Below are 18,856 nucleotides of genomic sequence, written 5' to 3' on the forward strand. Positions count from 1 at the left end.
TTGAGAAACTCAGACTTTTAAGCCCGTGATTGATTGGTTTTGGGTTTTTGATAGAGATAACAGCTGAATGTTTGGACTAGTGTTGCCCACAGCTGTTTGATGGCTTAGTGGTGGTAAGGGTTTGTTGTAAATTTTTTTAGCTTTTGGCTGAAACTAACATTGTTTTGAACACAAAGAAGTCATCTGCTTAATAGGGAATGAATGACTCTGGGAAACAGCTGTTTTTGTGTGTGCTGGGTTTAAACCTAGGGCGACACACATGCCAAGGTAACTACTCTACCACTAAGTTATACCCCTTGCATGGAAAATAGCTTTTGCTATAGATTTGATAAACATTGAATTCACTTTAAAACTGTAAACAGGCCCCATCTAGAAAACTGATGCATTGTAATTTCAGTGACAACTAACAAAATTGTTTGAATCATACATAGTGTCAGACTGCTTTTAATAGTTACAATACTTTCAGAAGCCAGAAAAGAAAATTTGTATCCCATATGAAATTATCAGGAAATTAATTATCAGGAAATATCACAATTCAAATAGCATTTTTACAACCTTGATACAAATACAAAGAAAAATTTTTATAAAAATTTTTTTTTTAGTTGTGCATAAGAGAAACTTCTAAGCTTCTACTGTTCCTTGGATCATACATCTATAATCCCAGCACTTGGGAGGCTAAGGCTCAACTGTTGCAAGTTCAAAATAAGCCTGGGCTACATAGCAGGGTCCAGTCCAGCCAGGGCTACATACTTAGCAAGAGCTAGACTGTGCGTGGTGCAGGGAGCTCATATGAGAAGAGTTCTTAGATGTGATATATGTAAATTCTCATTACTGGCAAGCATTGATAAAGCTTTGCATTCAGTTTGATCACTAGGAATAATTGCATTAAATCCTAAATAACCAACAGACTGTGACAATTATAAAACTTTTTAAAAAATTCTTCCTCTGTTTTGATCATGGTTTTTAATTTTCTGTAATTTGGAAACTCTGACATCTTGGGTCTTTGTTTTCACAGGAAAAATTGCCTTTAACTCTGTTTATCTGAGAGCCAAGTACCAGAGTCCAGTGATTTTATTCAAGGTAGCCAATACTAAGCTTCTTTGCTTTGCTCCACCCACTTCTTCCCATGTGACTCGGGCTTTTTATTGCTGTGATAAAACACCATAACCAAAAGGGAGAGGAAAGGATTTGTTTTAGCTTACTACCCTCAGGTCACACTTGATCACCAAGGGAAGCTGACTCAGGGACTGAAACAGGAGCCATGGAGGGGTGCTGCTCGCTGGCTTCCGCCTTATGGCTTGCTCAGCCTGCTTTCTTAAAGCAGCCAGGATCACCTGCCCAGGAGTAGCACTGCCTTCAATGAGCCTTCCCACATAACCACTCATTAAGAAGATGTGCTATAGACTTACCTACTGCTCAGACTTACTGGAGGCTTTTTTTTTTCTTCTTCTTCCCAATTGACAGTCCTCTTCCCAGATTACTGGAGAAGACCTAAAACTATCCAGGCTACCATGTAAACCAAGGGAATGACTTGGTTTTCCCCTTTCTTCTGTGCTTTCTGAAAGACTGGAACTTCCTTTGGTGTGGCATGTTTGTGTACCTTACTCCCCAAACTGTAAATGGCAAATTCTCTGTTCTATGGCAGTTGTTTCCTGACCTGTTGACCTCACAACACCTCAACAACAGCAACAGCGATGGTCCATGGCCTCTTTTAGCTCATCAAACATACTTAACACCTGCTGATTTAATGGTTTTGATTGGTTACCCAGAGAAACCCTATTTCAAAAAATCCAAAACAAATAAAGAATGTCAATCCTTGGACTTGCTCAGTGATGGTTTTTGACATATCCTTTATTTATTTCTTGTGGTTGTATCTTACTTTACTGTTTCTTTGTATGGGTTTTAAATTTTAATGAATATTATATTGTTGTTGTTTTTTAAAGAATTATCTATTTTATGTATATGAGTACTGTAGCTGTCTTCAGACACACCAGAAGATGGCGTCAGATCCCATTACAGATGGTTGTGAGCCACCACATGGTTGCTGGGAATTGAACTCACGACCTCAGAAAGAGCAGTCAGTGCTCTTAACCACTGAGCCATCTCTCCAGCCCCAAATGTTGTATTATTGTAACTCTAAAACCACAAATTCTCCAGCTTTCAGAGTTGGGTTTTGGTTCTTATTTGCTAAACCTCCCATTATAACAGTGGTTCTCCACCTCTGGGTCATGGGGGTTGAACGACCCTTTCACAGGAGTTGCCTAAGACCATTAGAAAACAGGATATTTACATTACACTTCATAACAGTATCAAAATTATAGTTATGAAGTAGCAATAAAAATAATTTTATGGTTGAGGGTCACCACCACGTGAGAACTGTATTAAAGGGTCCCAGCACTAGCAAGGTTGGGGACCGCTTTCCCCAGTCACTTCTTGTGTGTGCATTCACTGTAGTTTCTCTTCTCTTGGTAGCCAGGTATCTAAGGTTTCTTTACATCTTGTAAGGAGGGACTAGGGGATAAGTTATGTCTCCAAAAACCTCCTCTTGCCCAGAAGCCACCTCACTACCTGGAAGTGCACCTCCCCACCCCCGTAATCAAAAGTGTCAAGTCATGGGGGAAATATTGCCCACCTTACTCCAACCAGACACACGACAAGAATTGACCAAATGTGGATAGAACTGACCAACTCCATCCAGCTCTTTCCTATGTGTTGTAAGTGTTCCACTTAGATTGCGTTTGATGTCATCATTTTAGCTTGCTCTTGTCAAGTTTGATAGTGATTTTTTTTAAAGATTTATTTATTTATTTATTTATTTATTATATGTAAGTACACTGTAGCTGTCTTCAGATACCCCAGAAGAGGGCATCAGATCTCATCATGGATGGTTGTGAGCCACCATGTGGTTGCTGGGATTTGAACTCAGGACCTTCAGAAGAGCAGTCAGTGCTCTTAACCGCTGAGCCATCTCCAGCCCCGTGATTTTTTTTTTTTTTGTTATTGTTGTTGTTAGAATTTCTGCGCAGTCTTCCATAATGTAACCCTCTCTAGTCTTAAAGACGTTTTGGCGTATCTATTACTAATTGTAATTGAAATTCATATACAAGAAGAAAGTTCCAGGAGTAAAATACTCTGTGAGATCACTGGCAAAGTGGTGGAGTCAGTTTTATAAACAACTGGGGAACATTTTCCCAGGGTTTAGTTGGGTTTCGTTTGCTTTCCCTTCTTGACTTTTTTGAACAACCAGCAGACTTATTTTGATATAAAAATTCAGATTCCTTTGTTCTGTGGCCGTTGTGATTTATCTTAAAGATAAAATCGTCGCTGCTCAGTTCCATTCTGGAACGGAGGGCAGCCGAAGCTCCAGCATCTTAGGATGCTGCTGGCTCTCTGCACTGTCGGTGTGAGGTGTGTAGTCGTGTGCGTGCACACTTAATGTCTGTAAGGAAAGGCAACGGATTGTGGGGGAATTACACGCTTTAACTTGAAATAAAGTCAGAATTAACTTTTTTCCCTTAGTTTATCTTTGGGCCTTAAATTTTTCTTAAGTTGGTGTACTGGCTAGTTTTGTGTCAACTTGACACAGCTGGGGTTATCACAGAGAAAGGAGCCTCAGTTGAGGAAATGCCTCCATGAGATCCAGCTGTAAGGCATTTCCTCAATTAGTGATCAAGGGAAAAGGCCCCTTGTGGGTGGGACCATCTCTGGGCTGGTAATCTTGGTTCTATAAGAGAGCAGGCTGAGCAAGCAGGAGAAGCAGGCCAGTAAAGAACATCCCTCCATGGCCTCTGTATCAGCTCCTGCTTCCTGACCTGTTTGAGTTCCAGTCCTGACTTCCTTGGCAATAAACAGCAATGTGGAAGTGTAAGCTGAATAAACCGTTTCCTCGCCAAGTGCTTCTTGGTCATGAAGTTTGTGCAGGAATAGAAACCCTGACTAAGACAGTTGGATTTAAAAAGTATAACATTGAATTAAAGTGGGTAACAATGTCAAAAACATGAATCTGCTGTAGTAAATAATATTTGGTGGTTTCTATCTTACCTTAGATCATTTAGTTTCCAAATTAAAGACACAAGACCTTTATGTTTAGAATAAACCTTAAAGCATTAGAAGTGGGCAGAAACTCCTCTAAGCTAGTGTGTCCACTTCCCTGTCAACCCTGAGCTATCACTTGCCATATTCCGCCTGGGCCACTCCTGTTGCACCGTGACAGTCCTCATGGCGGTGCTCTCACCTGCACTGTGGTGGTTGCCTCCTGCCACGCTCGCTGTGCTCCTCACATCCCTCCTCTCTCCTCATGGACCCTGCCTGGAACCCCCGAGCCTGGGGTCTTGCAGTTCTGCCTACCTCTCTTCTGCCCAGCTATAGGCTGTAGGCATCTTTATTAACCAATCGTGGGTAACTTACAGGGCAAGTTTTATACAACAAAAGCTGTGTATGTGAGGATCTGCTCGTCTTGAAGCAACTAGATCTTAGAAAATTAAGCATTTGAATATGTAGCAGCACATTGATCTTTTAAACAAAAATTGTAATTAGAGGCCACACACACCCTAAGATCAATACTGATAACCGAAAATATTTTATATAATGGAAACTTATACATTATATTACATTGAAGTACTAGTATTAAATTATTTAACTTATTGCAAGTTTTGTAGATTAAATTATATTACATTGAAGTATTAGTATTAAATTATTTAACTTATTGCAAGTTCTGTAGGTGTAAGAGAAGTTGAGACATATTCATTCTCTTGTTGAGCACTCCTGGAGTCCCTGTATATTTCAGGTAGCATGTAATCCGTGGAGAAGTTTTCTTGACTCATAGAGCATGATGGGGCTGTGCTGTACAGAGCATGTGTGGAGGGCAGAGAACAAATTATAGGAGTCTGTGTTCTTCCACCATGATGGTCCTAGGCATCCAAATCAGGTTAGGTTTGGCAGCATGTGCGTGCCTTTAACCAGTGAGCTCTTTTGCTGGCTTAGGATACGTTCATTCTTTGAGCCAGGGCCTCAGAACCTTCCATGTAAACTAGGTTGGTCTCAAACACACAGAGATCTGCTTGATTCTGTCTCCCCATTGTTGATTAAAGCTCTGTCACCATGCCTAGCTAGGAAGAATAATTTTTGATAAATGCTGATCAAAGTAAAGGATGTGGATCACCTTGTTTCAGCATGTTTGTTATCCTACCATTTTCCATTTGTGTTTATTGATGTCTGTATGCACAGTAGGTCCGCTACTATCTTGGGAGTCCGGTATCATTTGTGACTTACATGCTTTCTGATTCCTAACATGTATAATAAAGACTTGAAAATGAAAATAGAATTTACACTGCAGTCTGCTATTTCACAGTTATTTGAAGAGAAATCAGTAAATTTTGAATGGTTGTATATATAACATATGTTTGCTATCAGAGGGAACCAAGATTGATCCATGAAAAGGCTAAGCAGTGGTTACAGGCTTTCTTGACATCATTTGGGAGTCCTGGAGAAAGGTCATTATAATAGTGCATAGTAACAGATTTGGTGACTATTAAAGAGACATCATTTATTACTAAGACTTTAACAATTGGTCAAAGGCAGAACTGTTTGTGAAATGTCAGTAGTAGATGCCATTGAGATTTTAAAGTATATAGTGTTTGTTATACACAAAAGTTTGAAATATTTATTTAAAATGATTGATACCAAATATCAAATAGTAAATCAAGATATTATTTGTGTTTTCAGTATTGTGTTAGATGAAATGCTAGTACGAAGTGATGCTTTATTCTCACTGTCTCTATAGTCCTGGGTCTGCTTTATTACTTTGCTGTGTATTTGATTAGCATTTGAGTGTCTGAAGTGTTGAACATTTTGACCTTCGAGTGACTGAGGTTCCCGACAGTATTTATGCTAATGTTACCATCTTAAGAACTGACCATTCTTTTTGCCTTTCCTGCACTTATGAGGTGGCAGTAAAAGTTTACAAGTCGTGATTCTGTATGGGGTAGGAAGTATTTATGACTTGGTTTGATTTGAAGGCATTAGCCCTTTGTTTTTTTATTGCAAGAATGTAAAATTGCCATGGGGAATTTGAAAGATAATCTTCCCTGAACAATCTTTATTTTCTTCTTTATATCTAGTAAGTTAAACTAGTTTTTGAAATGATATTACAGAAGCATAAGATATAGTTAAAAGCAACCATGGGTGCCCTGGGAAGTCTGTTTCCTTTCATTCCATAACAGAAAAGCAGGAAGCTAGCTCTGGGAAGAAATAGGAAGCCCTGGGTGATTTCATTATTAAAGACCTATAGATAAATTTCTGGATGATTTCTTTGGTTTGGATCATTTCTACTTTGGATACATCCTCACTTGCCTCTGAGTTAATAGAATTCAGTATTTGGGTAAAGAAGTTTAGAGGGAAAACTGCCACTTCACTCTATTGCTTGATTTTATACTGAAAGTGTCTTCTAAGAGCAGCAATACATAGTATTTAACATGTTTATGTAAATGTAAGGTAGTTGTTCATGTATACCATGGTCATGTAATACAACAGTTTTTGTATTGTTTGTGTTTTTGTTGTTGTTTAGTTTTATTTTTGAGCTATAATCTCTTAGGGTAGCCTAGGACAGGTAGAAACCTGCTTACTCAAAACTACAATTTTTTTAAAATTTAATTTCTATTTTTATAACATTTAATTACTTTAGAAATTTAGATGTTTATATTTGAACTTCAAATGTTGGAAATGTTCAAATCTTAGAATGTTCAAATCTTGGAAATGAGAGATTGACTTTGCTGATGCTTATATTTTAAAATTTCAAGGTTTGCTCTTATCATTTTTCCTAGTGTCACACACTATGTTTTATAGTAAGAGATTAAATTTCTAAATTTTTAACTATATAAATTATGCTGTTTTGATAAATGATAGTTTTAGGGGTAAAGTCAGACATTTTGTGCTTTTACTATTTGGTTGTATTGCTTTTCGAACTTAGAATAATTATTTGCCACACTTTTGTAGAGTTGAAAGAGTGCTGGTATTTTACATAGTTTCATAAAATATTTCAATTTTCAGTTACATAGTTTATAAAATATTTTTAAAATTTGTTGAACACTTTTTAAAATGGTTTACACTAAACATCATTTTGTATATATAAAGAGACTGTAATTCTCCAGAGGAGGAATTGTAGTCCTGTAAAATTAGAGCCTAAGATGATAGGTACAACATTCTAATTCATGGTTAATAAACTTCTCTTTCAGACAGCAAATGGCTACATCTTGTTTTTTCATATTACATCTTCAAGAGGGGATAAGTACCTTTATGAACCAGTGTATCCCAAGTAAGTTTATTCACTTTTATTCTTTTAATACATGGCTTGCATGCTTAATATTTTTTTAAAAATTGTACTTTGGGTTATCTAAAGTCATTAAGATGTTAAGTTGCCAACATTTCTAAAATGGTGCTTCAGAAATTACTAGTCTTTGAACTGCTGTGTTTTAAATTTAAGAAATATGTGGTTCAGTAAGTCAGGGTACACTGAGTAGACATACTCCAGTCAAGATGCTTTCTAATCTTCACTAGAATGCAGAGCTAAGAGATGAGATGAAGAGGGGACTCTTAGTCAATGACAGGCTCCTTTGCCTGTGTCTGCATATGCATGGGAAAAGACACACAGTTACTACCTCCTAATTCAACTTTGGGGGACATGGACTGTTGTTCCTTAAGTCTTTAAACTATCATTGTGCTTCACATCTCCTCCACAGAATGCTTCACTTTTAAATAAAACAACATATAATTTTAAAATGCATATTTTCTTTTGGGGGTAGTCTACCTATATGTCAGAAGTTTACTTGATGTTACATGAGAGATTGCTGCCAATATGATTAAGAGGAAACTGCTAAGAAGATTAAAAAAGCCATATATATATGTGTATATACATATATAATTTATATATTATAATATATCCATATATTGATATATAATATTAAACAATATGTTAAAATATATTCTAAAATATATATATTAAAATGACTTACTGAAGATGAATAAGCCCAGTTATGCAAAGAAAACCAGTGGTATGAAGTAAATGTGCCTAACACTGTACTACTATAAGGATTGTCCCAAATTCTAGTTGCACTGAGCTGTTTATAATTGTTTATATTAGACAAATACCACAGCATACCAGTTGTATTAGCATAATGTCCTGATTTCACATTTAGTTTGCACATTATTCGAGACCTATAGATAAATTTCTTCTAGTGTGAGCAATATTTCATTTTTAGTCCAGAAAGGTGGCTTAGCCAGGGAAGACCTAAGATCAGTCCTCAGAACCCACATAAAAGTGCCAGGCGTGGTGGCACGTGCTTGTTATCCTGGACTGGGGAAGTGGAAGCAGGCAGAGCTTGCTGGAGCTTGCTGGAGTTTACTTGCTGCCTAGCCAGCTTAGGCTACTTGGATCCTCTGCCCAACACACACTTTGACACACAAAAGATGGTGACATTTTGAATCTTTCTTTTTTATAAAGCAATTTCTGCCTAGCTTATTGTCCAGTTAACATCACTGAATTTTTCAGAATTCACATTGTCAGTAAAATAACTTAAGAAAAGTTTTATATAATAGAATAAGTGAAATATGATCTGTTTTCATGAACGAGGAACTGGAAAAAGCCAACTTGGAGTTCATGTACTGAGTGGGGTTGTTAGCCTTGGAGTTGAGCAGCGTGGTGGCTGGCTCAGCGTGGGTGTAGCTGGCTCTCTTAAATGAACCCAAGGATTTGCTCTTTTGTTTGTTTTGCTTTAAACATTTTAAATCTCAGCTTTTAATATGTTGTCTAGGTGCTTGGTTACTACCTGGTTTGTAGGGATTTCTTTTCTTTCTTTCTTTCTTTCTTTCTTTTTTTTTTTTTTTTTTTTTGAGAGAAATATAGCTAACCAATTGCAAAATAGCCTTTCAGTTGAAAAAATTGTTAGGGTTTGTGTTTCGGTGATAAAACACCATAATTAAAACTCCTCAGAGAGGAAAGGGTTTATTTCAGTTTTCATGTCCTAGTTATATTCCATCAGGAAGGGCAGTCAGGGCAGGAACTGGAGGCCTAAGAAGAGTGCTGATGACTGGCCTAGCCTCATGGTTGCTCAGCCTGTTTTCTTACACCGTGCAGGACCACCTGCCTACAGGTTGCACACCCATGATCAACTGTACCCTCCCACATCTGTAATCAACCATGAAAATGCCTGACAGGCTTGTCTACAGGCCAGACTGGTGAGGGCATTTCTGTAGCAAAGGGTCCGTCTTCCCAAATGACTCTAGCATGTCAACTTGGCATAAAGCTAACCAGCACACACTTCGTGTGGTATGTCACCTCTTTATGATCAGCATTTTCACATAGCTAAAACAACATTAAAGTGTGTGTAAGAATCAGAAAAAGAATCATCATGGATGACTACCAGTATGTCTGCTGTTAGATATGACAGGGAAAATGCATCCATGAACTCTCAACACTATAGCTGCCTAAGCTAGACTGGCATAATGACAATACCAGTTGACATGCCAAAGTAGATGGGGGAAGCCCGTAAGACCCCACCCTAGAGAGGAGCCACAGGAGGTCCGTGGGTGCTGGGAAGGGAGAATCAGTTTCTACAAGAACAATCTCCAGTGTAGGATTCCAGCCCCTGGTGCTCACCCAGCTCACGTGTACATACAAGATGTGCTAAACAGACACGATAGGGCACATGCGCACTAAGTGTGTGTTGCATATACACTATGGAACAGTAATCATTAAGAAGCTATGATTTTGGTGGGGGTGAAACATGGGAGGTGTTGGGGGAGGAGCAGGAGTGATATAAATTTAGCCATCTTGTATGAGTTTCTCAAAAACATGTTTTTAAAGTAAGCCCAAAAGAGAAACCTTAGAAAATAAAATACACATATAATCTTTTTATTTGCCAGAATACAACTTTTAGTAGCTACTCTATGAATTACTGGTACAAATACAGTTCTGTTGCCTAAGCCAGCCTGCTGTGTATTTGTGCATGCCAGTACTTTCTAGAGTTGCTTACGTTAGTAAGTTTTCTGAAGAAACTGTTTGTAAAATGGTATCAAAAGTGTAATTTCCTTCTAATTGATAGGAGTTGATGTTTAAAACCTGAAAAGTTGTGACCATATAGGGGTTGGGGGGGAGGGAGGACAGGGAGGGATGGTTCTGTCAGTGTTGTCATGAGTGCCATTGTAAGCACATCTGTGAAGATGTCTGGTATACAGACTGCTGCACACAAAACCCACCCATCATCCTAGCTCATGCTGTCACAGGTGAGAGCCAAGTCAGGTGGTGGCATAGTTCCCAGTCTGTAGTGCTTAGCCTCTGATACCACACTACTTCAGCCTTGTTTGTGCCTCATCCAGCAATCTACTACTTAAGATTTATCTGAGGAATAAGGAATAGAAAAAAGCAAATGAAAATGGTTTGTAATAGTCTGGAAGGTAGAGGCCGGCAGTTAACTGTCTCCTCTTCAGTTATGGAAGTAGCACTGTCTCTTGTTTCACCTCTCTCCATCTTAGAAGTCTATCACATGAACTTTATTTCTAGGGCATCTCGACTTTCCTGTATTACATGACAGCATCTTAACCTCAGACTGTCTGTCATTTTCCATTACAGCCCAACTGAGTACACGGCTCAGGTGTCGCTATGTTTAATAGCTTCCGCCTAGTGTTCCTACCGTTCCTGTCTATGCAGGGAGCCAATCTTCAACAACCATGGCAGTCTTACCCACTAACTCCTTTCATTTCAAATGTCACTTATTCTTTGATATTCTGTTTATCTTTTGTATCTTTACAAAATCCACCTTACATTAAGCTATGTCTTCATCTTTACCCAGACCAGTATGCAGACTGGCCATAGGCTTTAATGTTTTGTTTTACATTTTCAGATTTGCAGTGAAATTTGTGATGGAAACTTTGCCACAGATAAACCAGAAATAATTACATTTAGCTTTGAAATTCATTTAATTAACTATACTTGGATATGAGTTAGGAGATTTGAAATTTCTTGTAATTCTTATTTCTTCATAATGAAAATAATTTTAGCAAATTAGTTTTCATGCACTGTTTTTTGGGGGTTTTGTTATTGGAGGAGTTTAGTTTTTGTTTGTTTGTTTGGTTGGTTGGTTTTTGTTTTTTGAGACAGGGTCCTTGTGTAGCCCTGGATGTCTGGAATCCACTATGTAGAAGCAGCTAGCGTTCATATAGTCTTTCAGGAGCAAAGCTCTCCTCCTTCACTCATCTTTCCACCACAATTAACGTTGGTTTGTTTGATTTTGAGGTGAGGCTTCATTGTGTTGCCCAGGGTTGTGGGCTCAAATGATCCTCCCAGCTCAGCCTCTGAAGTGCTAAGAATACAAGCACATGCTACCATGTTCAACTTAAACGTTTTTTAAAAGATATATTTACTTACTTTATGTATATGAGTACACTGTAGCTGTCTTCAGACATACCAGAAGAGGGTATTAGATCCTATTACAGATGGTTGTGAGCCACCACGTGGTTGCTGGGAATTGGACTCAGGACCTCAGGAAGAGCAGTCAGTGCTCTTAACCGTCGAGCCATCTCTCCAGCCCCCTAAATTTAAACTTAAAAAACAAAACAAAACAGAACAGTTTTTTTGAGTCCAGTGTTTACTGGGTCCAAGGTCGTGGTTCAGTTCTTGAGTCTGCTTGCCTATCATGTACAAGGCCTTGGATTTGATAACCAGCTCTGCAAAAATTAAATAATAGTACTAAACTTTGGGATGTTTACTTAACTGATACTGAAGACATAGGTACTCAGTTCTCCACTGGAAAATACTCTTCCATAACAATCACTATCAGAGCTGTAACCTTATTTTGCATTACTTATTTCTTCCTAACACATTTCATCAGATATGTGAAACGTCTTACCAGTGTTGCTGTCTGTGAGTTAGTGCTGGTTGGAAAGAGAGGAAATTGAGATTAACAGTTGCTCTTATTAACTCTTTATCTCCAAAAATCCAGCAGGTTTTTTTTTGCAGAAGAAGACTACATTGTGGGCCGGAAATGTCCACTAACTCATATCGGATATAGAGGGCAAAGGAGACCAGAATTAGTTATGTACACTAAGTTTCCTCAAGATCCATTTACAGTCATGTATCATTGTAAGACAAGGACATGTCTGAGAAATGTGAGCACCTCACTGGTCAGAATGTTACAGAGTGTTCTCCTAAGAATACAGGTGCTATCGTGTATGGATCTACAGCTGCTACAGCCACAGTTACAACTTACACAGCATATTACTGTGCTGAAACTGTAAACAATTTGTGCCATTGTACAATGGTATTTGTGTATTTACACATATATAGAAATAGAAAAGGTATCTTTTTGCCTTTACATTGTTATGAGCACAGTTTTGATATCCAACACCAGGAACTTCACTTCCATACAACTGACAATCAGCAAGCTTGTTTATCTTAGCATCAGCACCACCACAAGGACCTGGTGAGTGTGTTAAGCTTCCTGTTAACAATGGCTGCAATATCACTAAGATATGGGAATTTCCCACCCTGTCTTAATTTTATGAGACTACTACTTTATATGAAATCCGTCCATTATTGAAACATTTTGGTGCACATTTTTGTGCCTTTTTTATTATTGCTAATACGTCATTGATGTTAGGTTTTGAGAGAGAAGATTTTAACTAATTTTTCTTCCTTCTAATAGATACCTTGTTTGGGATATAGATGGTAGTGGTCTTAATAATGTTTCTCTTTGAGCACCTCATAACCTTACATTGATTTCAGCATGCATCTGTAGATTTACATCTGTGACTTTTAGCTAAACTTTGTGTATATCATGTATCCATTTATGAATACATTGTAATTGTACTAGCATTTATTAGTAGGATGGGTTAAAATATTATTACTTAATTCAGAAACTCCTCTTGTAGCCACATCCAATGGTGCCATCTGAGTGCAGAGACTGATAGAATTATTAGATGATCTAAGCAGCTCGTAGAACCTCATGCTGTTGGTGTTACAGTCACTACTGCAGCTCGTAGAACCTCATGCTGTTGGTGTTACAGTCACTACTGCCACTAGCAGATTAACTCAGGAGGACTCTGTGCTCACTTGTAGTAGCTTTTGCCTTTTTTAGAAAAGTCTCTAGGAACTGTTGTAGCTGTTAGCTGCTAGGGATGTAGCAGTGGGGTGGGGACTGGGGCAATAAAGCAGCCTTACGTATATAGCTTGGTAATTATGACATTGTATGTTACACAGGCAAATAAAGCAGGGTTAGGGAATGAGGAGTGGACCACAGCTTGAAGGTGAATCCTCAGTCTCTTCACTGAGAAGTTAACGTGTAAAAGGACCCGAAGGAGTCTGTGGGACACAACATACACTTAGGGCAGTGACATTTGGGGATAAATGAGAAAATATGGTAAGTTGTAGGCCCTAACAGAATTTGTAAGTAGTCAGAAGGGATGTTTTGTGTAATTAAAAATGAAATACTATGCTGTGGTATTTTTTAAAGTAACGTAATCGCAGCTGAGTATAAAGCCAGTTCGTAGTCTTCTGTCCCGAGAACTAGCATGTCCCCTCCCTTTCATACATACAGTAGCCAGTCTCTGAAGGCCACTTCACTCATGCCTTCCATTGCCTCCTAGTTCCCAACAAGACTTTCTTAGTTTGAAATGTGAAAGCCTTTTCTGGATTACTATATCTTTTATAACTTACCTCTAAATGATTTAAACCTATAATTTGCTTGCCTTTTCCCTATATACAATTGCTTGTGGTTTTCTGTAGGTTTTAGGATTAGTTATGTTGCTTTTATTTTTTAATTCCATTTTGCTCATCTGATAAGTGGATCTAACACTGTCTATCCCATGAATTTGTCAGTGAGCTTAAACTGGCACTCCTTATAGTTCTTAAGCCGTGCTTCAGTGTTTTCTAGAGGTTTGGGTGGGGGTGTTTTGTTTCTGTGTTCCGTGTTCTCGCTACCTTTAACTGTAAGTATGTAAGTAGGTGACCTCTATGAGTAAATCAATGTAAGTGGTTCAGTGAGCTTCAACTTCGTGATGTTAAACCGTACCCGTTACCTCCTGTGGCTCACTGGAGAGTGCCAGGTAGTGCAGGTGAGCGAACTCTCGGGCCTGGCTCAGAGCTCAGGGCAGCCCTCTGCTTTATTCTAGTTTCTTCCAACACTTTTGTCCTCCATGAGCTCAAGAAGTCACTAATTCTCATAAACATTCCCATAGCACACTTGAAATTTTTATCCCAGCAATCAGTGATAGGTTTTAGTTGAAAAACTAGACTGTGAGAAGTGTAGTTTTAAAATGTGGATTTTGCTTTTTTAGATTGTAATCCAACTCTACTCGCCACTTGTCCTATATCTCTTGGGTAAATCAATACCCTCGTGTAGAAATCCTGGGTCATATCACATGTCCAGTAACTTTAGTTTGGATGCTGACATCGTCCTTAGTATGATCTACATACTATTACTATACATCTATGGTATAGTATAGTAGTCACCATACTAGTAATTATAGTCTTTGTGTTTTCCGTTTGAATAGTTTTCAGGGTTTTGTTGTTTTGGTTTGGTTTGGTTTGTTTTGGTTTGGTTTGGTTTTGGTTTTTTGAGACAGGGTTTCTCTGTATAGCCCTGGCTGTCCTGGAGTTCACTCTGTAGACCAGGCTGGCCTCGAACTCAGAAATCCACCTGCCTCTGCCTCCAGAGTGCTGGGATTAAAGGTGTGCAGTACCACGCCCGGCTAGTTTTCAGGTTTTGCAATAAAGAATGGTAAAGTTTGCTATGGGTGACAAGTTACTTGGAAAATATCCTGACAAATTTGCAGCTTGTTTGTTCGTATGCTCGTAGGGGTAGATTAAGCTTTTACTTTACCTTGTCTTCCAAGGTCTGTCTTCACTCGCTCCTCGGAGTGAGAGCCTTCCTCCAGGATGTCCAAAACCTTAGTGGTTTATTCTTAGTCTGGCTTTGGGGTCACATGGAAGAATGGCTTAATATCAAGTGTTGCAAAGAAGAATAGAGATTTCTAGAAGCCTTTGTCAGTGTAACTCCAGCATTTCTGTTATTCTGCTCCATACATTTGTCTCCCTGAGCAGTTCTCCCACTGCTCAGGGTGGGTTCTCCCACTGTATGTGGTCGCCTGGAAAGTGACTTTTGTTAGAAAACTTGTTTTTTTCTGTTTGTGACAAGTTCTCACTTTGTAGCCCAAGCTAGCCTTGCATTTCTTCTGCCTGCCTTTGGGTGACTGGAGTGTTTCATGTATTTTGTCCAGTTTTTGTGTTTGTTTTCTGGCTGAATAATTTGGAACCATTTACTCGATTAAAATCATAAGAGTGACTACCTACCTGTAGGATCATCAGTCAGTTTGAACAATTTTCAGTTATTTTCCACTGGAGTATATTTATTTAAGCACATGCAAATATTGTGCTTAAATATTTAAATATATTTAAATATGTAAATATATTCTATTTCATCAGGAACATTTTCATAAGTTATGGGCATATTGGTAAATAATTACAGTAGTATATCTCAGTAATGGCTATATTAAGTATGACTTAGCATGCATGAGGCCCTGTATTCATCCCTAGAAAGGAAACCAATCAAATTGTCTACAGCTGATGAAATGTGGGATGTAGAGAAAGAACACTGTCAGCTTCAGAGCTGGGGTTGAACAGGCAAAGCCTCTCAGTCCCAGAGCTTGTGAGACAGCCAGGACTCCCTAGATCAAAACCGGCACAGTCTTGACTCATCTTCCATTTGGGATTCATTCATGTCTGTTACTGTAACTGAGCAGTTAGCATATCCCTACTCTAACTTGTAAGGCATTTGTTATTAAATGGTACTCAAGAGGCCTCTGGTACTAATAACGAAGTAAAGTTAATGTCAGGGTCTGGAGGGCAGGGGTGTAGCAATGGTCGAGCACTCACAGACATGCACAAGGCCTTGCTTGGGATCCCTCAGCACCACAAAAAAGTAGTTTAAAGTCACACTAGTATTTCATGAGTGCTTGTGAGGAGAGGAGAGGTTCATAGGTTAAAAAAATATATAGTTGTTTGCTTGGGGAAAAAAAAAAAAGACAGGCCTGAAGTAAGTTCTGATGGAAAGAACACACTGTGTAGTTGATTGTACTGTACTGGTTTGTTTTCTTTTGCTTTGCTCTGTGACTCAGTCTCCCTGTGCAGCCCAGGCTGTTCTGGCACTCACAATCATAGGCATGGACCTCCACATCCGACTTTTAACTGAACTCTTGACACGAATGTCCTGTACCCCAAATCCACTGTACTATCTGCCTGGTTATTCTTTTCTTTAAGTAGTATTTAGTAGTATTTAAGATCCTGCACCTGAGAATTTGTTCAAACAGAAGCCTATTGGATATGTGTTGTAGCAGTTAACTGTACCATTGCTGTAGCCCTCCAGGGTGTATTTGATTGACATTAAAAGTGATCTCAGTTTTTTTCTACATAATATTATGGTACATTTGAAAATAGTGTATGCCTTAGTTAGGGTTTCCATTGCTGAGAAGAGATATCCTGATCACGGCATTTAATTGGGGCTGGGGTACAGGTTCAGAGGTTCAGTCCATTACCATCATGGGAGGATGCATGGCTGCGTCCAGGCAGACACAGTGCTGGAGAAGGAGCCAAGAGTTCTACATCTTGATCCGAAGATAGTCAGGAGAAGACTCTCCTCCAGGCAGCTAGTAGTAGGGTCTCTTAGGTCAACCTCACTGTGGCAAGGGTCACACCTCTGACAGGAGGACTCCCTATGGACCAAGCGTATTCAAAGCACCCCAGTGTAATTTTGAGTCTTAGGGAGCTTACTCCTGAAGGCAGTCACACACTTGAGCAGTGAGAGAGCTACGCCTCCCCGCATACTTTCTCAGTGTTCTTTGTTGACACGAATGCCAGAATTTTCAAGTGAGATTAGTTTCATTTGTTGCCTTCATTACGTGTGTCTTTGGCTTAACTCATAAGCAACCATTTGGATATGTGCAAGGGGGTGTGTTGTATTTCACATCAACTGCTTTTCAGTTTAGGTTCTTCTTTGACATAGAAGGGGCACTTTTAAATTACTCTTTGCCTTTAATAATTATTTATGTGTATAAAATGAGAAAAATAACAGTTAAATTCTACTAAATCGTACCCAGCATTGTTGTCTAGGTTGCCTTTTAAGTTGTTTACAGTGCCTCCACTGGACACTTAAGACTATTCATATGTGCTCAGAATAAAAGAGAATTCTTGTTAATTAAATATGAAGAGTTATAGTGAGCGCCACTCTGAAAAATAATAAATCTTACAGAAGCTATCTAAAAGTAGTTATTCTAAAACATGTGTCAAATTGGGTCACATCAAATATTAGCAATGACAATTTCGTTTCTTAAAATACATAATGCCTGAAAATGCAAAATAATTTGAAAATATGCATTTTTAGTATCATATTTTGCTTATTTATTCTATTGATACTTTTAAAATATGGTTAATATGGCATTAAAGTTTGGTTATATAGATATGTAACATTTTCTAAGATGTTCCATCCCACACACAAATAGTAAAGGCAGCTAAATGTCTCTAGATATATATGTTCTGTTTGGTTACTAGGTTTTTAACAAGTCTTGTGGAGATTATATTGTAAAGTGAAATTATCAAACTTCTCCTATCTTGAATGTTTGCAGTAATCTGAGGATTTTATCTGTCTTTGGTGTTTGTGTAGTTTGGTTGTGTTGAAGTCAGGGCAGTTTACTCAATAGACTTTTCAGACCAGGTCTTGGTGTGAGACTACAGCTGTCTTGAGCTCGTTCTTGGTGATTCTTTTGCCTTCATCTCCAGAGTGTGCTGATTTCATTCTGTGCTTTTGTTTCTGTTTTAAGACCTATAAAGAGATTTAAACAACTTTTTGTCTCCAGATGTGTACACTGCACTCCTGGCAGATGTATTTGTCTTTTTTTATACATTTATTTAATCGCCTTGTAGTTTAGTTTAAATGCAAAATGTAGCTTAAAAATAAATTTTAATTTGAAAGGTTAGTTTTTCTTGGTATACCAGTCATTCTTTTCTGGAGTTTCACTGAATCTTCACTCTGCAGATTTTGCACTAATGTTTATGGATGTGGTAGCTATCACACATATAATGTATTTTTAGTGGTAAAGCCAAGGTTCCTTTAACTATCTATTGATGTTTCAATTCAGAAGTATATAACTAATAAAATACAAAACTACTGGTAACATTAACAAACTAAAACTGTTGAAGCACATATACATATCCATCGAACTTGTGCAAAGATCACGTGTGTATCCAGTGTCGTCACTTAGTCACCCAAAATAAACAAGATTTGAGAAATGAGACTGCAGAAAGGATGCAGAGAAGCTAAAGGTAGTGCTGGCCTGTTGCTGAGATGCTTTTATCATTTGATTGTTTAAGACATCGAGTGTTAAGTAGTCCTTCTAAGAAGGACTGAAGCATCTACACTCTGGTCTTCCTTCTTGAGTTTCATGTGTTTTGCAAATTGTATCTTGGGTATTCTAACTTTCTGGGCTAATATCTGCTTATCAGTGAGTGAATATCATGTGTGTACATTTGTGATTGGGTTACCTCACTCAGGATGATACCCTCCAGATGCATCCATTTGCCTAAGAATTTCATGAATTCATTGTTTGTTTGTTTTTCTTTTTTTATTAGACATTTTCTTTATTTATATTTCAAATGCTATCCCAAAAGTTCCCTATACCCTCCCCCAGCCCTGCTCCCCTACCTACCCACTCCCACTTCTTGGCCTGGCGTTCCCCTATACTGGGACATATAAAGTTTGCAAGGGGCCTCTCTTCCCAATGATGGCCGACTAAGCCATCTTCTGCTACATATGCA

General features: G+C 38.4%; 1 protein-coding gene across 1 annotated transcript in view; it reads left to right on the forward strand.

The window, feature by feature from the left end:
• Nucleotides 1–18,856, forward strand: part of Ric1 (RIC1 homolog, RAB6A GEF complex partner 1) — an 84,723-nt gene that overhangs the window by 11,995 nt on the left and 53,872 nt on the right. The window contains exon 3 of the mRNA XM_021151804.1: nt 7,233–7,312. Coding sequence (XP_021007463.1) covers nt 7,233–7,312 — 80 coding nt within the window. The remainder of the gene's footprint in view (nt 1–7,232; nt 7,313–18,856) is intronic.

The sequence above is a fragment of the Mus caroli genome, chromosome 19 (genome assembly GCF_900094665.2).
Source record: "Mus caroli chromosome 19, CAROLI_EIJ_v1.1, whole genome shotgun sequence".
Lineage (NCBI taxonomy): Eukaryota > Metazoa > Chordata > Mammalia > Rodentia > Muridae > Mus > Mus caroli.